This window comes from Kockiozyma suomiensis (genome assembly GCF_038497685.1).
Source record: "Kockiozyma suomiensis strain NRRL Y-17356 unplaced genomic scaffold V2V93scaffold_18, whole genome shotgun sequence".
In the NCBI taxonomy this organism is placed as follows: Eukaryota; Fungi; Ascomycota; class Lipomycetes; order Lipomycetales; family Lipomycetaceae; genus Kockiozyma; species Kockiozyma suomiensis.
This window is the reverse complement of record NW_027117681.1, coordinates 93,331-114,327: the sequence shown is the minus strand read 5'-3', so window position 1 is coordinate 114,327 and position 20,997 is coordinate 93,331. Positions and strand designations below refer to the sequence as shown.

The following is a 20,997-nucleotide window of genomic DNA, read 5'->3' as shown; positions in this document are numbered from 1 at the left end:
TTACATCAATATATCACCATAAAAATGATTAAAATCCAACTCTTTTTGTAACGATTTCACATTGATAAAAAAGATCTTACTTAGTCAAGAGTCGCGCTGTAATTAATCACACAAGGCGATCCCTACCAAAAGCCACGTACGTATATACACTTACTGACTGAAGATACTTCAAGACAACCTACTCGCAATCCTTCAAACAAAATTAATAGCAGAAGCTATATTAAATCCATTATAAGCAAGACCCACAGACTGCAAATTTAGACAGAGAATATACAAATTATGCGCCAACGCCTTCTATAAACAAAATCATCATTCCTCATCACCGCCCATCATTCCTTTTCATCAGCCAGTCATCCAGCTATCGCTTGTACCTTGCAGACCGGTTTGAGCTCAGTCCTCTAGCCTGACTAGCAGTGGACCAATCGACTTGAGACTATACAGATTTTCCACGTAGTCGCTGGATGCCTTCCCTAGCTGTGACAATAATAGCACCTCCTCAGCGCTTAAGTCTGACAGAATTTTAACCTCATCAGACATCAGACTATCTGATTCTGGTACCTCTATTGAGCTTAATAAACTTCTATGAATGAAATGGTAAGTCTTGGCTAAAACAGCAAATAAATCATGTATCATACTTGTAGTCAACTGCTGGCTGCCCGTTTATTCTCCGATCGGGCGTCCCAACAGCAAATATATCAATCAGATTTCTAAACCTCTCAGTTAGTTTATTCAAATCATAATCCAGCACTTGTATATCTTACTCTTCGGTCATTGCGACAATCCGTGCCATAGCTTCTTCGCGTTGGCTTATCGAGTCCTGCTCTGACATGCCCTCATTCGGCATGCTCATGCTCCTAAAAATCTTTCTTAATATCTTTCTCTAGCCATGTCTGAAACTGGAAGCGTACGTTGGACCATATTCTGCCAGCAGGCCTGTTCTCTCGGTCGGCTAGAGTATACATTCGTTAGAATATGTGTCCTCATATCACCGCTTGTAAACAGCAATATTCTTACAAACAAGTTATCCTCCTCCCTTCGCGCACATGACATACAAGCACCCATTCTTCTGTACGTTTGTCGGAAACTTGGCAAGTCAATTACACAGACAACCTGCTCTGATCGATCTCGAGCCTCGCAAAAAGTCGACTCAACTTGCTGCTAATTCAACGTCACATGACATCACGTGATTTGAGGTACGTCATTTACAGTTAGCCATCGCTGGAAAGGGACCAGGAGCAAAAGTCAATGTTTTTGTAGGCTCCTGGCTTTATTCCTTCGCGTAACTTGCCCGTCCGTGTCGAGTCGCCAGAGCAGTTACTGGAGAGCTTGTTTACCGTCGTCGGATATCCTGTGATCTAACAAGACCTTCTCACTATTCACAGGAGACCGGGAATTGAGCTGAAAACTACTTCAGACAAAATGTCCCTGTCTCCAGTTATCCTGCCCTTCACTCACTGGCCGGTCGCATATAACGACGCTTTCAACCCATCACCAGAAGATATACCCACAGCGCAGTCTGATTCTTTAAGCGATCATCTTGCTGCGCTGGCACACTTGCCTTCAGACACCGTACTAACCTGTGCAACCGTCTTCTCTCGCGGCGTAGTAGTCGGTCTTGCAAATGGTGCTATCGAGGTCTTACAATGGGACCATAATTCTTCTATCACTGGTGAAAAAGAGGAGCGAGATTTGAAATCGGTCACTTTGTCGCCGTTGTCGACTACGGCCGGACATAGACAGTCGCCGGTGGTAGCTCTGCGCCGAATCACCGCAAAGGATACAGAAGGCCGCTCAGAACTTCTCATTAGTGCCGCCGAAAACGGGTACGTCAATCTAAAGATTTTTTTCCTAATTTGTTTGCCTTATTAATGTGCGTAGTGAGATTCTCAAACATTCATTGCCATCAGGCCGCGTGCTTGCATCCACCACCGTTCCATTTCGCCCTAATGGCATCATCACTTTTGACACCTACCTCCTCGTTTACGGATGCTCTACCGAGCTCAGACTGCTGCATCAAGGAACTCTTGAATCACATATAATAATGGACGGTCTCCTTTCATCATGGCCAATTCCTTTACCTTTATTTGCAGAGAGGTTAGTGACTTTGGACGCAGGTGGTAGTGGCATATATTGGAAGATATGGCCCGATGAGGCCCGGGTTGAAAGAATCACAAATTTCGGCGCACCGATTGGATTATTTCATCACGCAAAGGCGCATTACTTATCAAACTCGACACAGCAACGAAAAACAATGTCATTACCCCGCAACATGAATCAGATCCTAGGACGCGATACAATTACGGTCACGCTGGGCGATCCAGAATATGGCGATATAATAGACGTCCAGACCGTAGGAGATACTCTTTGGCTTGTTTTGCAAACTGATGGCTGGTGCTTGTATATGTGGGAAGAAGACAAATTTATTTTGGTGAAAGAAGAGGCATTCCCTGGCATCGGCGGTGCATCTTCGAGCGACAAAGTTGACGATTATCATCGCAACTGGTTTGGAATCTGGGACCACGCTGGATCCGTCGAATTTGTTGTCGTGAGTCGACAACCGGGAAAGACGGTCTGTAATATCAGCAAAATGCCGGCAAGCAAGAAACCAAATCATGTGAATAGTTTGTTTATGGCATTCTCGTATACCACCAAACACCTGGAAAATAGAGCTATGCTACTTACACCATGGGTAGTAGAACCAAAAGATATGGTTGTTGAATTTTTCTTTTCAGAGGGCGAGATCCGGTATCGGGTGGGTGATTTAAGGACATTTAGGTGGGAAGACGACTATTATCCCATCCATCGTCAAAATCATTTCTTTACTCGAAGGCCGCCACTGAAATCTTTTGCACCACCGACTCCAATGGTGGAGAAATCCCAAATGGATTTTAATATTGCGCAGACTGAATCGGACAAGAGGGTCTTGAAGTCTTTACTGAGCGCGGAGCTTACGACGAAGCCGCCAAAAGGAAAGGCATCTGGTCCGTGCAGCAGTGGGGTTGTTTTTGCGGGAATGCTGGCCTTTGGTTGTGATACCATTCTTAATTTCTACAGCTTGCCCAGGTATTTACTTGCTTTTGAATCGCCTGAACGGAGTATAGAGCTGCCTGATGGGGGGAAAATCACACTGCTGTCATCCATTAAGTCTGTGGATGGAGTTGAATATTTAGTTATTGGCACTAGCGGTGGAGTTTTGTATCTGCTGAGTGCTTCGTGAGTCATCCTGTGTTATTAAAAACTATTGTACGTTTACTAACTTGACCAAGTACATGGGAGCTGTCTCCTCGAATAGCATTATCTGGATCTCCGGTGTTATACTCCATGTCGTTGTCAACCCGAACCAACCCTTTCATTCGTGGTCTGTCAGTTATTGCCTGTCGAGATGGAACAGCCTGTCTAGTCAATATCAAAGAAGCTCGAAAAGTTTTCACCATTCCTGGTCATTTTGCGCAAATCAGGCTACTAGCAACGCCTACGGATTCGAATATTCTAGTTGTGCTATATGAAGATAATTTCGGACGTCTCTGTAATCTCCGTAACGGCAAGATTGAGAATCAGAATGAGATTGCAATCGAGAACGAAGAAGAATGGGAAATTTCTTATGTCAAATTGCGTCCAACTATTCCCAACGACTCGCTGTTATATACCGATGCTCGATATACTATTAATGGATCTTCTACGGTCTTTGTTAATATGTACATTCTGCTGGATCAAATTGAAAGAGCACTCGGCGAAACGCAATCTGCAACCATGCCGCCCAACGCCCCGCTAGCTCCTGACTTACCTTGCATAATCATGGCAAAGGCTATTCTGTCTACACTTTATCCCTTTCATATATTCGAAAGTATTGACGATGATGACAACAATCTGCTTGCGCCGACTTCAAATCTTGATAAAAATGACATGACAAAACTAGTCAACCTTCTTTTCTTGCGCAAATTCTCGTCAATAAAAAGTGTCGACGGCGAAGATCCAATGGCCGCCCTCTACTCTGTACCTGCAAAACTTGGCTCGCGAGGCATTTCAAATACGTTGACTGTCTTTCATGCTCATCAAGATTTACTGCAGATCAGCGGCGAAATTACTTCTATGGTATATCTAGTCAGCGTTGTTCTGGCCCGTGTTCTTCTTGAAACGCAAATGCTTTCTGCGTCTGCATCTTCAGAAGAGAATGAAGAAAATGATAAACGTATTGAGGCTTATTTTAGTCGATTTGTTGATGTATTATTTACAGTATCCGAGAACCATGAAGGACAACAGTATAAACGCCCTTGGCTTCGTGGATTTGCTAGATTCTGGAGCTCAGATCGTGATGCCATTAGACGGGCGTCGCGCACCTGTCTAAGCGCTCGCCTTAATCAGTTGAACGCGAGACCTAAAGAACTTTCCTTAACAATATCGCGATGGAGGGTATTACTGCCTGGCGTAATTGTACCCAAGCGACGAAATAGCAATTTCCGAACCTTGCGGAGATTAAGCGGCGCAAGTGGTATAGATGATCGACGACTGAGCCTCGAGCGTATAACTACTGCAGACGCTCCAGATTTAGAAGGAAATGACGAAGTAATTGATGACTCACCGGAATTCAGAAGTGCATTAAGTGGGATTAAAGATAGTGATGACGACTGCATTGACGCAATTAGCGAGTCTTCGATTTTTGCTGTTATTATTCTTGGAAACTTAGCTATTGATTTTGCTGCGCGGGTCTCGCATGTCGTTCAGCGGGAAATTGTTTCTGCTATTGAGTTTTTTCTGTTTAGAAGTGATACGGCGTCAAATAATCCTGCTGAGGATTCGGCAGCGACAAAGGGATTGCAGAATATTGCTATAGAGCTGGTGGGGAAAGGATGGAAAGTCTGGGGCGATGACGAGTATTTCTCGACGACTGCCGTTATTAGCCGATTGATCGATTTGCATGGAGCCGATAGCGTTCCCATGGTTGCTCCCAAGAATTCTACATCTATCAGTGATGCAAAAGTAAAGACAAAAGCGGCAGAAGATACAACGACCGGTCTTTCTCACGTTGAATCTCTGCGACACGAACTGCTTTTACAAACTACAGTAACATTGGCATTCGAGTCAATCAACCGTGTGATTGAAGTAAGCTCCGATATTATTGCAAAGAGCCCTAATGTTCAATCACGTATTGGTGCAGTTCGGATGATCTATCATATTGCCAAAGTTCATCCTGACCTACTTGTGAATCGATTATTCCCTATCGTCGACGCTACAATTGCCTCGCTTGATCCGTCATCCAATGGTGTGCGGAATAAGATTGTTAATAGTGTTACTGCGCTGTTCAATCTGTTTGTAAATACTTTCCCTGTTATTGCGTCCCACCGCGCGCAGCAGAGACTTGCGCTTGCGTTGCAGCCGGATATTGTGATCGTTTATGATCTTCGCACAAGTGTGCAGATGGCTAGTCTTGAAGGAGCCAAGCATCAAGTTTTTGAAATTCAATTTTCTCCAGAGGGCCGTCACGTCGTCGGGATTGACCGTGTAACATATGAAGTCTATGTATGGAAATTGGGACACTCTTTCTTGAGTATGATTCAGAGTATTGGCGGGGGTGGACCTGCCGCCTTTGGAACGGGTCATTATTCTGCTTATTATAATGGGGCTGTATCTGATGCTGCGGGTATGGACTTGGTATTCCCGCGATACGTTGGGAAATTGAAAAGCACAGATTTCAGAATATCTGATAAAAAGGTGAGTTTTGAATTCCACGTTTTGTTGATTGCTGCCTGCTAACAATATCTATTTATTTTTTAGAAGGACAATTCTCATATCTCGATCACTTTTAAACAGGAAAAAGTAATTGAAGTAATAATTAATAGCAAATCTCAGATCTTTGACTTTATTCGTACTTGAGGAAAAATCTTGCTGACTAAAGGAATTGGGACTTTGTGTTTGTATTAGTTTAGAGGTTTTACTTTGTGTATGTATATGAGCATGTTTCGGTATTGCATTTGTGTGATTGGTATATCTGTATAAGGAATAGTTGGTTTAATTAATAATCATATATAAATATTCATTAATATTCTACATATTTCAAGAAATTGCGTCACTTGAGATACAAAAAAAAATGGAAAATAAAATTAAAAATCTTTATAGACCCAAAATAGATGGTTTTCTTGTGAATTGATTGCCAGATTTGAAATCAGAAAAAGGGTTCTATCAGTAGTGAAAAATTCTCAAAGATAATACACTACTTGAACTCCTCGGCAAGTTTAATTAGCTCTGTATTGCCATGAATAGAGGCTCCCTTACCACCTTTATTCAACAATACCAGCGCTGCCTTTGCAATATCTTCAGCAGGAATACCGATAGACTTGACAGCAGAGCCACCTATTCCGGGTATCGCGCGTATTCCCTTATATATGCTTTGCGCGATTGCCTCGGCCGGCCTTCTGTCTGAACGGTCACCGACGATAAGACCCGGACGAATAATGATCGTGCGGTCAAAATTCAGCGCTGACACGTCTCGTTCAAGTTCGCCTTTCATGCGGGGATAGGCAAAGTATGAATCAGCTGCGGCACCGCCGGATGAGATGAGAATATAAGTTGATACGCCGGCTGCTTTTGCTGCCTTTGCGAGTTCGAGATTGTATGTGTAGTCGACAGCGTACTGTTTCTCGAAAGATCCAGCAGTAGCTTTTGTCGTGCCCAGACTTGAAAAAAAAACTTTGACATCCGATGGAATGGCAGAGATGAGCTCGGGGGTGACGGAGTTTGTTACTTTGTTGGAACCCGTCGAGAGGTTGGCTGTGACAGGCTTCCGCGAGATGGCGACAACGTGCGTGATGTCGGGTGGCAAGGTTGCATTGCGAGCCAATGAGATGAAGAAGCTGCCAACAAGACCTGTAACTCCAACTGCAGCGAGTGAAGCCATTATTAGTTCCGTGTTGGTTTCGTGTTGGATATCTGATCTGCTCGGCGATACGTTTCCATTTTATGTTGTCGGTACGGCGCGGCTGAGTTGATGACCAGAACGCACTTGATCACAAAATCACACAAAATCACAATCGTCAAACTGACATGTGCAGGGAGTCTAGAATGAAGTCAAACTTCTAGGCATTATTCTCTCCAGTACTCTATCGCTCAAGAGTTCCTATAATGTGAGCATTGGCTATTGCCTACAAATGTTGGTGCGGCTGCTGTTGAAATCACTCTTACTATGTGATGGTGACTGAGGTGTCCTCTGCTAGTCGCTGTGGTGAGCTTCGACAGCCTGTACTTCTCGACTTGACATAGATTGTCCTCAACCATGTCACTATTGTTTGTATCACTAGTCTAGTTTTTATTCTAGGCTACAACTGGCAGAATTTTGTCGTGCACTTGGGATAGTGGGATCATTTTTGGCTTCGTGTTGAAAAGGCTCTATACAAATTAGTATTGCGACCGAGACGTTAGAAACTTCCCATTTCTTGGTGCATGTATTATATTTTTTCGATGTAATGATATTACTGTCTCTGAATTATCATTATCATCATCATCATCATCATCATCATCATCATCAATATCCTAAAACCCTATTACATCACATTTACGAATAAAAGCATATTGCAGTAGTTCAATTATTTTAATATACATATGACGAACTTTAAGACGAAACTTTGGCAGTATCCAGATCAGTGCCACGATTAACCTGCACCCGCTTGTCCTCTCCCGCGCTAACAATTCCAACCTCGCGACTCCAATCGACTCCAAAGACTTTTGTCCGTGTGTCGGCAGCTGAAGTATCGCGATCAATAACATACAGACTTTTATTCGCGCGCACGTCCCATACTCTGACAGTTCCATCGTGCGACGCGGTCGAAAACATGTACTCAGACTCTGGGGAGGCGGCAATAGAAACAACAAAATTAGTATGCCCGTAAAGCGTGCGCGTCGTAGTTTCGTCTGCCGATGTACGTGGGTCATGAAGCGTCACATGACGTGCTGACGATCCACAGCAGAGAAGCGAAAGACGTGGTAGATGTGCTATTGAGAGAAGAGAGAAAGAGGTAATGCGGGTGTCGACGAGTTCTGATGTGACGAGATCCCATGTCTTGATTGTGTGGTCAAGCGAGACGGAGTATCCGACTGTTGGATCCTGGGCGTCAAAAATGACACCGGTTACAGGTCCCGAATGCGATTCAAGCATTGAAATAGGACCTCGAGATGGAGGTGCTACTTTTCTGCGACGCTTGCCGTTGGCTTCACGAGTTGATGCGACAACGGTTGCCGGCGGCGCCTGCTTGTAGCTTGAAGTCCATAAACCGACGGCGCAATCCGCACCTGCCGACAAAATTCGCGAAGTGGCGGAATTTGTGGCAACGTTGTTAACAGCTGCTTTGTGTCCCGTAAATATACGCGCCGAGCCAACGGCAGCAATCGTTTCTTCCGCATCCTCGTCTTCGTCCCGAGATTCGCCAGGTACTTTCCAAACTCGAATCGATCTGTCCATGCTTCCCGAAACAATCTTCTTCCCATCTTCTAAAAATTTAACAGATTTAACAGGTCCTGTGTGACCTGAGAATTCAGAGGTTACTTGTCCGGCAAGAGACCAAGTTCGCACAATACCGTCATAGCAACCAGAGACAATGGGCGCTTTACTGGGTGGAGACGATTTTAGAATGTCGACAGACGATACCCAGTCTGGATGCGAGTAAGATGCAAGAAATGTTGGAGGAAGAATCGAACGGGTGTATTCCAACTCAATTGTACTTTCGGACGAGAGTCCTTTGCTAGTAATGTAGTCTTGAAGCGATACGCGCAGAAGCTCTCCATTTATTAGGAAGTCGAACGGTATTGGCTTTTCTGGAGAAAAAAAGTTAGTAACAATTTTTTTAATATCTAATAAATAGCGGAACAAAAATCATACCGGTGGCTAGTAAATGGTTGACCACTTCAGAAAGACCGTATCGCTTGAGGGAGAGAGGAACAAGAAGAGGCACATCAGGAACCGCGACGGACTCGTCACGCGTAGTGAGCGTAATTTTAATTTGTCCGGTGCCCTCTGTAGATACTGACTGACCTGTGTCTGTTGTTCTGTTTTCTATAGCGGTAGCCATCTGTGATGTCGGATACAGAAAAAGCAGGCAACGCAATTATTTCGACTGATTCGAAAAATATTTTTGTATATTTTTGAGTTACGGTTGGGAGGTATAATTCACGTGATATAAGATTTCTTAGTAAGGTCTATTTAACGATGACGCAATAAATACAAACCTAACCCGAAGTCAAAACTAAGCTGCACCAATCTGGAGTCCGAATAAAGAAATACACACAAAAGAGGAAGCCACCTTGAAAAGCACGACTTGGATGTAAAATCAAAATAAAGAAATGCCTCATATTAATCTTTGATCAATGTAGTCTACTTTAAACTAATCAATTGAATAGTTTCTGAGGCGCAACTGCACCATGTTTGCGCAGTTAATCAGTATGCAAATTACTCAGTGCTCACAGGTTCGTTTAACTGTGTCGGCCGTCTTCGCCTCCGTTCGCCTCCGCCGTCTCTTCCTCCTTTGCGCAACTCTCTTCTCTCTTCTGCCTCCTCTTCCTCCACCTCTCTCTATCTTTCCCTGCTCATTTCACTTGACTTGGCTTTGGCTCTTTTTTCTTTAGCTTTTATTTCTGCAGCCAAATCCAAATGTCTTCTGAAAACTTCTTCGCCGATGACACTCAGATGAACCTGCTCGCCTCCCTCGACTCTGGCGACTTTCTCGACAACTTCTCGGCCTATCCTTCAGCGCCAGACCTCGACTCTGAGAACTACTCCGATATTCCGTTTGATGCTACTCTAGATCCCTCAACTCTCTCGAATTTCCCTGATCTAGTTGGCTCGTCCGCTGATGTCGCTCAGCCCGGCGACGCCGCCTCCTCAAGCGCCTCCTCTACCTCATCACCCGCCTTTCCCGTAACCTCCGTTTCTGCTTCTGCGTTTTCCAGAACTGACATTGACAAGCGGAAAGTGGCTAGCGAGCTTATTTCTGATGATGAGCTGTCCGAAAACGAATCTAAGCGTCAGGGTACGTCCGCATATTAGTCAATTGCACCTCCTTATCTGTGGTATTAACCGGTCTAATTTGTTGATTATAGAGCGAGACACTGCTGACCCCGACGAGAAAAGACGTCCTGGTCGCAAATTATTGACTGCTGAGCCGTCCAATAAACGTAAAGCGCAGAACCGAGCCGCCCAGCGTGCCTTTCGAGAGCGCAAGGAAAAGCACTTGCATGATCTTGAGGCTCGGGTTGCGGAGCTCGAGAACGACGCACACTCGATGACGACCGAGAATCAGTTTTTGAAGAAGCAGGTAGATCGATTGCAATCCGAACTTAAGGAATACCGCAAGCGTCAATCATCTACGTCTGTTAAGTCTTCACCTGCAGCACCCGCTGCCAATGGTGGAAACTATGTCACACCATTCACGTTTGAGTTTCCGTTATTCGGTGCAGACCCAAGGTACTCCAAAATTAACCAACCTATGCCGAGATCATCCATTGCCTCGCCTGAGAATGTGACGCCTGCGACGCCATTTGGTGGTAGCCTGTTTTCGTCTGCATACTCTCCCGCACCGACATCTGGCGTGCAAATGTCACCGTCGTCTGCTTCTTCAGATTCTTCAGACTCGCCTGCACTGACAACTGTTGGGGTACCGCATCCGGCTAAGCATGAGAATGATTTCTGCGCCCAATTGTCAATGGCGTGCGGCAATCGCGAGAATCCTATTCCGCGAGCACAGTCCCAAGGCATTTTGAGCCCGCCTTCCTTCGACACTGATTTGTTTTCTGAGTACCGAGATCCTATATTTGGTGCAACGGAGGATGAATTCCAGCTGCCTGCGCTGGCACCAGATGATTTAGTGGAAGAGCCTAAGGATACCACTAGCACTAGTCGCTGCGGTCTTAATATCAAGAATTTGGATATTACAAAGATTAAGGTTGAGGCAGACGAGGTTGTGCCAGCGGATAATAAACCGATGATGGGATGTACTGCGCTATGGGATCGTATATCTATGCATCCGAAGTTCGAAGATCTCGACATTGATGGATTATGTTCTGAGTTGCGGACAAAGGCCAAGTGCTCAGAGTCTGGTGTCGTTGTGACTGAGTCTGATTTGGATGATGCGCTCAAACGGATTAAGACTTAGTAGTAAGTTGCTAAAATGAATTTGATAATGTCTTTGTTATTATAGGGTGTTTTGGTCTCTTTCTTTTCCTCTCTTTCTTTTCTCTATCTTCAAATTTTTATGTTTTATAAATATTGCTACACGATATCTGGGTTATGCTATAATTGTCTTTTTTAATATCGCCAAGGCAAAGTATTGCGAGGGAACAAACCGTAAAATTGTCCAAAATTGTTCATTTCAATTAAAGAAAAGCAAATGCAAATACTAGTAGTATTTTGCGAGCTCAATAGAAAGACATAATTCTGCACAAATTGCTTCTTTCCCTAGCCAGCTTCCCTTTACTATGTTATAACAGATAATAGTGATTAATCGTGTTTTGCGTTTTCATAAGCCTTGGTCCAGAGTTCTTCGCTTCCACTGAAGAGCAGCTCCATATGCTCATCCAAGAAATCAGGCTGCGGGCGGTAGTAGATCTGCTCTGCAGAAGCCTCAGCGCATTCACCAGAACGGTCAGAGTAAATGAAGGAATGGAAGGCACGAATGATAGTCTCGACGGGGGTGAAATGCTCAGCAGGGAATGCGTCGCGGATGGCCTGAGGGACAAGAGGGGTGCGGACGAGACCAGGGCAAACGGCGTTAACTGTAATATTTTCTCTTTTGAGGAATGGCCCCATTGAGCGGACCAAGCCGATTATCTGTTAACAGAGTTAGTGATTACGGCAGAAGAATATACTTAAAATCTCAGTCTGATTTAACATACAGCATGCTTAGCAGCACAGTATTGCGGATTGATCGGGTAAGCATAGAAGCCAGAACTGGACGAAGTAATGACGATCTTGCCCGAGGAGCCACCAGGGTTGCGGCGCATATACCAGAGAGCCTGACGAATGCCGTATAAGGGGCCATTGACGTCGATGGCCAAGGTCTTGAGATTCAGCGGCTGCGGTCCATCTTCGCTATCAGCGTACATGTCGTCGAGGTCGGCAACGCCTGCGTTGAGAACAACCAAATCAAGGCGACCGTATTTCTCCCAAGCGAACTTGAAGAGTGCGGTCTGGTTCTCCCACGAGGTCACGTCAGACTTGAAGAAAGAGACGATGGGGGAGACATCTGGCGGCGGTTGAAGGTCGGCGACGACGATGCCCTTGTAACCGCCACGAGCAACGAGGCTCTTGATTAGGGCTAGGCCCATCCCGGAAGCTCCTCCGGTGACAATAGCAACAGACATTGTAAGATTCTTATTCAAGATAGCCTTTTGAGAGAGAAGGGGAAATGGGGTAAGTAACAAAATATATAGACGGGGTAGGCGGGGCTTTTTATGCTAAGCCTTTTCTGCTGGATCGGGTAAGCATATGGCGGAGCAACTACTCATTCCTCAGACAGCGGCCGAGCGCTCTTCCTGTTCGCAGTTCAAGCGTTTGGGCCCCGCATTTCGGGCAAAAATGAGTAATCCTACACGTCTACTTATATAATGATATTATGTACAATATTATGTAATCTAAGTGCACTTATGTAATTGCTTACAGGGTGGCACGGCCTTCGCTCGCTCTCTGGAACGCCCCGAGCGGGTCGAAGCGCTCCTCGACCTTGAACCAGTCCACCGCCTTCCACCACTGCTCAAAGTACTCCTCCTTGCCCGCAAATCCGTAGTCGGTCAGGTATGCATGCTCGAACACGTTCACGCACAGTAGCGGCAGCGGCCACTCTGGCCGCCGCTGGTCCTGCTGCAGCAGCGACTCGCGGCGCTCGACTTCTTCAGCTACGCCGCCAGACACGGGCGAGTTCAAATCGAAGCTCATAGAGCGTGCGTAGTCGTATGGTGTGCCGGCGTTATAGGTCGCAGTCACATATAGCTGCTTGTTCGGACCCTGAATCAGCCAGACGAAGCCATTTCCGCACATCGAGCGCGCGATACCGCTCATATGGTCTTTGAGCTCCTCGAGTCCGCTGAAGTGATAATTGATTGCGCGCTCAAGCGAGGGAAGTGGTCCATTTGATTGCTGGCTACTAGATCCTTTCTATTGCAAGAGGGTACATTAGGCTCGTATTCAATCTATGCATCAATATATATGACCTCACCAGTGCATGAAAGAAAAAGTGATTGTTGTGCGCAAGCGACGCCCAGTTGAATAACTGTGCCTCATCCGCAAGTCGTGCCGTCGCGAGCAGCGTATCAAACGAAGACAACCCGTCGTATTTAGTTCCTGCATCTCATCCATCAGCATCAATCTAATTCCCACAATACTGCCGTAGACACATACCAACAGTGGCCTTGGTCAGCTCTTTACAGACATACTCCTGGTACTGCACCCACGCAACATCAAATCCCTTTGCACTAAATACCGGAGAAAGTCCTTTACTTATAAAACTTTCCTCATCCGTGAGTATCGGCTTGGTGTGCACTCCTCGGAACTGCATCGCTCTCGACGACATACACGTGCGTGTCAACGAACGCAATGATAAGAAAACAGGACTCCGCAGCGATGTCATCTTTGATTTTTATTATAATGTAGTTGATGCCTTTGTATCTGTACGCGAATTGTTAGTCCAAATAGCTATTATTTCCAATCTTGCACACGACGCAGCAAAACCCAGCACTCTCGGTTCTGAATAATCCATGAACCTGACAAGAAAGCAATAGAGCAGATATACATACTATCTAATCCAGTTCACTAAATCCTCTATCTTTCTCTTTCTCTTTGCGGTGCAGAAAGCTTTCCAATGAAATTTAGTTTCTTTCAATGAGACTATTTTTTTTCGCGCGAGGCTCCGGAAGTTCGTTCGATGTTACCCGGATTCCAGAGAGAGAGATCGGATCTTTTTGTTAATACAACGATTATGCTACGTATAATATAAATTTGGTATGGAGTTATCGGAATATCACAATAGACACTAAGAAAGATAGATTCTTTGCGAATAATAGTCCTAGTCCCAAAGAGCCTTGGTAACTCAGTAACTCAGCAATCTATATAAGCCATTTCGCTACACGTGATTTCAACACACGTGATCCCGCCCCCGGTAAATCTCCAACCGAGCAAGATTACCCACTTTGATTTTCGTGTTAAAAAGACTACTATTTTATTGTTTATCTGAATTATGCTTGTTATATACAGAGGTCTGGCGGACCTAATTGACGAGATACAAGGTGTATCGAGGAGGCAGGATGTATACGGTTAGGGTAGCGTTTAGAGGAGAGATATTGTATCAAACCATCCAACCCAACGCATATTCGACATCAGAATACTGCATTTCCTAATCAAACAATATACTGATACTACTCTGTATAGTGTTACAGTCTATATGACTCACTAAACAGTACTTTGAATATATGCAGTAATTTGACGTCACTGCATCAATCAGGTAATTATCGAAATGGGCTCCACACAACCATCACCCGCTTCAGACTCAGCCGTCCGGCCAGTTACTACTCCGATGCCTGTCTTCAACTTGAGAAAAAAAACCGACAGTGAAAGTGACCCGGATGTGATCATGAAACGTTTTGATACCGAAGGTGTTAATCAGATGTTTCCCGATGACGCTAATGATAAACGTCATTTCGAGGCAATGAATATGTTTGTTTTACCTTTTTTCTCGAGTTATCGAAATCTATTCTCTTACAGTTGATATTATAGAAAAGGAACTTCAAAATTTTATGATCCGTGTAAATTGAGTGCACAAATGTCATTAAGCTGTTTAGATAGAAACAGATATAACGAGAAGCGCGCAAAGGAGAATTGCAAGGAGTTCTTTGAAGCTTACAAAGAATGCAAAACCGAGTGGGTGTGTATTACTGTCTTTATGTTCTGCCTGCTATGACTATCATGCTAACGTGACTGTATATATAGAGGGCATCACGAAGGTCTCTTCAAAACGAGCTGTGAACTCAGAGTATATGATCGTATTGTACATAGCTTTTTAATTATCGACTCATATCCCCCAAAAAAATCAAAGCATACCATTATCTACATCTCTAAAGCACCTTCACAAAAACTGTCAATAAACAAAAACATATTCTATATGCTCAACTCGTTGAAATGCTTCGCATTATCATCTGCATCCTCCTCATACTCTCCTTCCTCATCAACAGCCTCTATACCCTCTATTCCTTCCTCCTTTTCTCCTCCCGCTCCCGCCCCACTTCCACCCCCAGCGTATAATCCAGGCTCGCTCGCATTCTCCGGAGCCCCTTTTCTTCCGCGCGTGCCACCTCCATTCCTCAACGGCATCATCATCCGCCGCCTAGGTTGCGGCGCCTCATTAAAGAACGTATCAGCAGAGAAATTTCTTGTTGCACTATTACCGCCACCTTTATAAAAAGCAGTCTCATTTGTAAATCTTCCGCGCTGCTGCTGTGTAGAGGCGTAGAGCGGTCGCGGTGTTCCAACAGTTGATCTAGAACTCACGTTCTCGTCGTCCGTAGTCGATTTCCTACGTCTCATAAACAACGGCCGATGGCGTCCGAGATGTGAATCGAAACTCTCGCTAGTCGGATTTATTCGCAGACTTGACCGTGGCGAATGAGAAGTGTTAAACGACGAAACGGAGTTGCTTGAGGTGCTTGATTTGCGAGAAAATGTAGACTTGCGTTGAGCTGTCGATAATAGTGACGAGAACGAGGAGGATGTCGAATTCCGGCTTATTCCGCGACGATCACGACGTGTAGAATTAGGTGACGAGTGTCGATCGAGTGAGACCGATCTTCGAGAGTCGGAAGAATGCATGCCTGTCATGCGAAGCGACGATGATACGCTGCTTTTGTTACGCGTAGCCGAGAGGTCGCGCCGCGAGAAATCGCTGTCAGTGAATGAGCGCATGAGAGTTTGCTGAGTTTGTCGTCTCTTATTCTCGACAGCTTTATCAGGAGACGCCGTTGTTGGCGCTTCTTGGTCGTTCTTCTTTGGTACTTGCAAGGTACTTGTTGCATTCCCGGCTCCATTCCCGGCTCCATTTCCAGGTTGTTTCATGTTTGTATTCGGAGATTTTTTGCCGCTCCCATTCACTTTCTCTGATTTCAAACTCGTGGATTTATGTCCCGACAAGAAACTTGAAATCGAAGATCGTCGACGTGGTGACTCTTCTCCACCCAATCCTCTCCCATGAGCGGGATTCCCAGAAGTCCACTGCTTGGGGTGCGCCAAGGCATCGACGATGCCGCGAAACAGATTATGTTTCTTCTTTTTCCCAAACCCTTCAGCTAAAACAGCTGCCTCAGTCTGACTCCTAACAGTTTCTTCCAGCGTCTGCGTACCTTCATCAACCAGCTCATGCGACTGTACCGGCTTCTGGAGCGGTATAGCAACCTCGTTACTCGTTCGCCGACTTAGTGAAGTTTCAGTTAATCGCTGTTTATACCTTTCTGATCTGCGTTTCTTTTTCGATCTTTTTAATTTGCGCTGCTCGCGTTCGAGAACTAATGCCCACCATCCAGCTAGATTATCACATTTCTGCTGCAGCACACTCTCACGCATAGTCTCAATATCAACGTATGCATGGCGCAATCTATCAAGAATATCGCGCTCGAGCTTTGTGGAAAACACGGGTGGTTGCATGATTAAAAGCTGTGATATTTGATCGGGGCAATATGGAGCTAGGAATGGATGTTGTAGGATTTCGGTTGCAGATGGACGAGAGCCTGCGCGCTTAGAGAGAATCGATTGTAAAAGATTTAGCGCGTCTGTTTCTGTTAGCATTTATTACAAAAATATTGGTTGACATGTGGTACATACCCTCAGGTAAATAATCTGGATACTCTGGGTCTTCTTTGGATATTCTTAATCGAGTCTGCACTTCGTCTTCCTCGTCGAATGGCAATTCGCCACATAGCAATGCATATAAAATAATCCCTAGAGCCCATACATCGACAGCTTGCCCCTGATATTTTTCACCTCTGACCATTTCTGGAGCCGCGTAACATATCGTGCCGCAGAATGTCTGCAGCAACCTTTTAGGCTCGCATTCCCTGGTGAATCCGAAATCACATAACTTGACACGATCGAATTTATCTAGCAAGATGTTCTCTAGTTTAAGATCTCTATGGACGATATTTTTGGTGTGAATATAAGCTACCGCGCCGCATAGCTGTGCAAATATTCTCTGTACTTGATCCGTTGATAATCTTCCATGTCGCAGAACATATGCGTAGAGTTCGTCACCCGGACAATACTCTAGTACAAGCCATACAAGTTTTTCGGTTATGACAACTTCGTATAGACGGGCTATGTGGGGATGCAATAGCTGACGGTAGTGATGAATCTCACGAGCTAGATTGAGATCAGACTTTTCAGCTGACTTTAACACGACCTGCCAGTCATTGTCAGCAATGTCTCTAATATAATTCTGACTAGACGTAGGGTATACTTTTGTGCCTGTCAATTTATGTGTGGCAAGATACACTTTTCCAAAACTACCTGCAAACACAAAATAAAGATTAGCTGCATTCTCGGTTTATAATCTTTTCATGCTCACCTTTCCCAATCAACCGTGATATCCGATAGTTCCCCACATTCTTCAGCTCTTGTTCGGTATTGAACTCTTCTAGTATCTGATTGTACGATTCCACCAGCTGAATACATGTTAGTATCGTCAACTTGACAAAATCAAATGAAAACTGCACAACTTACTTTAGCACGCGCATTTTGGACTTCAGCTTTATTTCCACCTGGCACCATGGTATTTGTTTTGCTGTCTGATTGCTTGGACTAAAGCATTAACACCGGATGTTGGAGAAATCAAGTAGATGTTTCAATTCGAGGCAGAATTTGCTCTCTTCCCTGATGCTAATGTGTTCTTTTCTTCCAGAAGATCTGAAGACTATTCTTTTCAAATCTCCTTATCCTCTAATAATTCGGTATACAAACGAGTGAGAACAGAGCAAGAGTGCTAATTCCTAGATCAATTAACTTGCAAAGATCATTCATCATGCATCACTTGCATTTGTTCGCGTCTCACTTAAAATAGAAAACCTTACCCGAATTTCAGTCTTCACCAAATCTCTGAACGCTGCCTGACTCAGTAATATTTGTGTGGAAGTCTTTACTATTAGGGTTCACGTGATATTGATACGCGATGACGCGTAGTTGACGGTCTTACTCCAGCCAGTTTTTGATATATTCGACAAGATTATTCCAGAGTTGGATAGTACTCAGAAACATGAACATATTACGTTAAATACAAGTTCATACTGCGATACTCATCCAGTACAATCAGGCCGACGAATGTCGTCGTCTACATCATCCTTGTTAAAATCCACGCCTGAACTACGACGGCGAATATGGGATGGCGTGGTTCCTATTCAAATTATTTTAGCAGCAAGTGAGGCGCGGACTTTATCTGATATTCCTCCTTATTTTGTACGTTATTTATTTTCTTTTTGGTACGAAAAACAAATAAAGAGGAACGGAGAGAGCTAATTATAGGGGTTATAGGCCAATGCTCGACGAATGTCATATTTCCCATTGTTATTCTCCGAAATAACGGCTTATTTTAAACCATATTTGCGAAATCCTGATACTGCGGACTCGCTTGAGTGGTGGCTTGAATTCGAAGATGTTCCTTTACGCTGGTTTGTAACAGCCGAGTGTTGACCTTTTCAGACAATGAAATTGACTTGGCTTATCTAGGAACTGGCCAATTGGGTTAATATATGATCTACTCACCGGCCTTGACCCTTCGCAATCTGACAATCCGGATCATGACTGGCATCTGCCATGGACGCTGGTGCTGCATTTCAATAAATACCCCACAGAGACGGTGTTAAGATTACAAAGTAAGAACGATCTAGTCGAATATTGGATGAACAGAATTAAAGAGGCGGATTTCGTAAGACGTGGAAACGCTACTACAGTTATGAATCTATCTAAAGCTGATTCTACTAATTTGTGGACCGGTGTAGAAACTCGTGAGTATCTCCACAAAAAAGTATACAAAAGGTTGGTCGCTAATCTACTGAATAAAGATAACTATACTATGTTTTGGACTGTCGCAAGCAAGTTGCTGCCGCATGATCCACTCTCACTTCGTCATATCCCTATCAAAATATACCTTCCATCTTCAAACAAAGTTCTGCATGCTCTTGTTCCGCCATCACTTTCGTTAAGTGCGTCTTGTATCCCGTTGTCAATCAGTCCTTTGTGTGTCACTAACAAATGAACCACCATAGGGGAACCACATACAGTTGGCTCGGCGCTCCATCAATATCTTCCTGACCTGTTCCCGTCTCGTCGCGCTTGTTTAATAGCTAGACCGATATTACATGGCGCAACACTAGGAATGATGATCCCTTTGGCGGAATTACTGTACGAGTGCATGTATACAGACGGTTACCTCCACATTTGTATAGTTATGATATCATAGCTCAAAAAAAAGTTAATTATGCAAAATGATAGCTAGAATAATGATATCTACAATACATCCCATCCCCTCCTCCCAAAACTTTTATCACACTCTTCTAATTCCCCTCATACTCAATTCCTTTGTAAATTTCCGTCAAAATATTATCGTTTTCTCGTTTTTGCGGCATACTTCTTGTCCTCTTTGTATCGCTACGCTCTGCTTCCCAGAGTATAATATCTCCATCACTACTTCCTGAAAATATCTCGACAAACTCTGACCCTCGGCATGTAAGTCCTTTAGTTCGTTTAAGCATATTACGCGATATCGAGAGTCTTCTGACAAGTCGCCCAGTCGATACGTCAAACATCAATACATCGCCGTTATCATTAGGATAGAATAGTAATTGCGGAGCGCAGTCGCGCACGGGAGTCAAGACCATGTTGATGCACTGCAAATAGCGATTTCGAATCAGTGGACCAAAGTTGACTAGAGTATTTCTGTAGCATGCATTGCTAAAACCTTCAGATGCCCCAGTCATTGACCAGACGCGAATTGTTTCATCGGTTCCTGTAGATACTAGTTTCAAGCCATCAGCTAGAAACGCAAGGCCGTTGACGACACCACGGTGAGATTTGACTTGACTTAGAATCGATGAAGAGGAAGTTGAAAACACATCGCGACGAACATTTGAGGAAGATGATGATGTTAAACTTGTATTTTCGAGGTTGAGGACCGTAAGACAGGCATTTGAACGACGAATATCCCATAATCGCACAGTTCCGTCCGAGCCACCTGATGCGAGCATGAACGGTTCGGTAGGCGACCATTTGACTGCATTAACTGTCGTTCCTTCGTGGCCTGTCAAAATTTGTGCGGCAGCCGACGAGCGTAAATCGACCAGTCTGACTGGATTACAGTCTGCCGCAACGGCTACCAGACAGTGTTCTGCGATTGTTGAGACATCGTGCGCATTCACTCTCGCCCCAATTGAAAAATTATAAACATCTTCAAGAGTAGACGAGTCCCATACTCTAACTGACTCATCAAAGGACGAAGTAATAAACATTCCATCATCAAATGGCCACCAACTAGCGCACGAGATGCCGTACTTGTGCGCGGTTTTAGGCATCACTCTCCCAACAATCTCATAGCGATGTCTCTGTCCCTCACGAGAGTGTAAATCCCAGACTAAGATCCGACTGTCCGAGCCCCCTGATATCATGAATCGGTTATGAATCGGGTCAACGGCGAGAGCATTAACTGTACCCGAGTGTCGCGTAGGGAAATATCGAAGCTCGGAACGCACGAGGGTGGAGTATTGGCGCCATAGTTGGGCGGAACGCAGTTCATGAGGGTGTGTAAGCCCGGTCTCGCGAGTAAAGATAAAAGATGAAAGCATACATGCAGTGTATCATTCGCATTTCATTGTATCTTTGTTATAATTGTATATAAAATGTATATAGATGTAGAGAGTCAAGAGAGCTAAAGCCGCAGGGGATTGCAATCTGAAATGTGCAACTTTAGTGTAATTGTCAAAGGAAGGCATACTATT

At 44.5% G+C, this 20,997-nt stretch overlaps 11 protein-coding genes across 11 annotated transcripts; 4 read left to right on the top strand and 7 right to left on the bottom strand.

Annotated features, from left to right (window-relative positions):
• Window positions 1–390: 390 nt before the first annotated feature.
• Window positions 391–1,062, bottom strand: V2V93DRAFT_382844 (uncharacterized protein; the record flags this gene model as incomplete). The annotated part of the gene is made up of 5 exons (XM_066912169.1): window positions 391–580; window positions 636–707; window positions 762–854; window positions 909–949; window positions 1,015–1,062. 5 exons carry the CDS (start codon window positions 1,060–1,062, stop codon window positions 391–393), a joined length of 444 nt encoding a protein of 147 aa, XP_066763240.1.
• A 196-nt stretch (window positions 1,063–1,258) lies between these two features.
• V2V93DRAFT_376105 (uncharacterized protein) lies at window positions 1,259–6,030 on the top strand. Its single transcript, XM_066911654.1, has 4 exons — window positions 1,259–1,823; window positions 1,879–3,213; window positions 3,267–5,709; window positions 5,773–6,030. The coding sequence occupies exons 1-4, from the start codon at window positions 1,420–1,422 to the stop codon at window positions 5,869–5,871; spliced, it is 4,281 nt and encodes a 1,426-aa protein (XP_066763239.1). The 5' UTR covers window positions 1,259–1,419; the 3' UTR covers window positions 5,872–6,030.
• V2V93DRAFT_376103 (NAD dependent epimerase/dehydratase family protein-like protein) lies at window positions 5,956–6,958 on the bottom strand. The gene has a single exon (XM_066911653.1). The coding sequence runs from the start codon at window positions 6,890–6,892 to the stop codon at window positions 6,209–6,211; it is 684 nt and encodes a 227-aa protein (XP_066763238.1). The 5' UTR covers window positions 6,893–6,958; the 3' UTR covers window positions 5,956–6,208.
• A 523-nt stretch (window positions 6,959–7,481) lies between these two features.
• V2V93DRAFT_402099 (WD40-repeat-containing domain protein) lies at window positions 7,482–9,120 on the bottom strand. Its single transcript, XM_066912598.1, has 2 exons — window positions 8,867–9,120; window positions 7,482–8,802 (listed from the first exon to the last, which is right to left on the bottom strand). Exons 1-2 carry the CDS (start codon window positions 9,054–9,056, stop codon window positions 7,604–7,606), a joined length of 1,389 nt encoding a protein of 462 aa, XP_066763237.1. The 5' UTR covers window positions 9,057–9,120; the 3' UTR covers window positions 7,482–7,603.
• A 371-nt stretch (window positions 9,121–9,491) lies between these two features.
• V2V93DRAFT_407680 (transcription factor PAP1-domain-containing protein) lies at window positions 9,492–11,420 on the top strand. The gene is made up of 2 exons (XM_066912690.1): window positions 9,492–10,013; window positions 10,084–11,420. Exons 1-2 carry the CDS (start codon window positions 9,635–9,637, stop codon window positions 11,133–11,135), a joined length of 1,431 nt encoding a protein of 476 aa, XP_066763236.1. The 5' UTR covers window positions 9,492–9,634; the 3' UTR covers window positions 11,136–11,420.
• Window positions 11,218–12,537, bottom strand: V2V93DRAFT_376099 (uncharacterized protein). Its single transcript, XM_066911652.1, has 2 exons — window positions 11,875–12,537; window positions 11,218–11,809 (listed from the first exon to the last, which is right to left on the bottom strand). The coding sequence occupies exons 1-2, from the start codon at window positions 12,340–12,342 to the stop codon at window positions 11,480–11,482; spliced, it is 798 nt and encodes a 265-aa protein (XP_066763235.1). The 5' UTR covers window positions 12,343–12,537; the 3' UTR covers window positions 11,218–11,479.
• A 38-nt stretch (window positions 12,538–12,575) lies between these two features.
• V2V93DRAFT_376096 (mitochondrial 37S ribosomal protein mS42) lies at window positions 12,576–13,849 on the bottom strand. The gene is made up of 3 exons (XM_066911651.1): window positions 13,376–13,849; window positions 13,194–13,318; window positions 12,576–13,132 (listed from the first exon to the last, which is right to left on the bottom strand). The coding sequence occupies exons 1-3, from the start codon at window positions 13,602–13,604 to the stop codon at window positions 12,635–12,637; spliced, it is 852 nt and encodes a 283-aa protein (XP_066763234.1). The 5' UTR covers window positions 13,605–13,849; the 3' UTR covers window positions 12,576–12,634.
• Window positions 13,850–14,189: 340 nt separating this feature from the next.
• V2V93DRAFT_376095 (uncharacterized protein) lies at window positions 14,190–15,094 on the top strand. Its single transcript, XM_066911650.1, has 4 exons — window positions 14,190–14,315; window positions 14,402–14,686; window positions 14,747–14,894; window positions 14,960–15,094. The coding sequence occupies exons 2-4, from the start codon at window positions 14,487–14,489 to the stop codon at window positions 14,993–14,995; spliced, it is 384 nt and encodes a 127-aa protein (XP_066763233.1). The 5' UTR covers window positions 14,190–14,315; window positions 14,402–14,486; the 3' UTR covers window positions 14,996–15,094.
• Window positions 15,008–18,111, bottom strand: V2V93DRAFT_376092 (kinase-like domain-containing protein). Its single transcript, XM_066911649.1, has 5 exons — window positions 17,735–18,111; window positions 17,580–17,676; window positions 17,472–17,521; window positions 16,841–17,414; window positions 15,008–16,788 (listed from the first exon to the last, which is right to left on the bottom strand). The coding sequence occupies exons 1-5, from the start codon at window positions 17,780–17,782 to the stop codon at window positions 15,128–15,130; spliced, it is 2,430 nt and encodes an 809-aa protein (XP_066763232.1). The 5' UTR covers window positions 17,783–18,111; the 3' UTR covers window positions 15,008–15,127.
• V2V93DRAFT_376088 (autophagy protein Apg5-domain-containing protein) lies at window positions 17,874–19,544 on the top strand. The gene is made up of 5 exons (XM_066911648.1): window positions 17,874–18,463; window positions 18,539–18,675; window positions 18,734–19,011; window positions 19,069–19,209; window positions 19,273–19,544. The coding sequence occupies exons 1-5, from the start codon at window positions 18,329–18,331 to the stop codon at window positions 19,464–19,466; spliced, it is 885 nt and encodes a 294-aa protein (XP_066763231.1). The 5' UTR covers window positions 17,874–18,328; the 3' UTR covers window positions 19,467–19,544.
• V2V93DRAFT_376087 (WD40-repeat-containing domain protein) lies at window positions 19,459–20,900 on the bottom strand. Its single transcript, XM_066911647.1, has one exon. The coding sequence runs from the start codon at window positions 20,842–20,844 to the stop codon at window positions 19,561–19,563; it is 1,284 nt and encodes a 427-aa protein (XP_066763230.1). The 5' UTR covers window positions 20,845–20,900; the 3' UTR covers window positions 19,459–19,560.
• Between the last annotated feature and the right edge of the window lie 97 nt (window positions 20,901–20,997).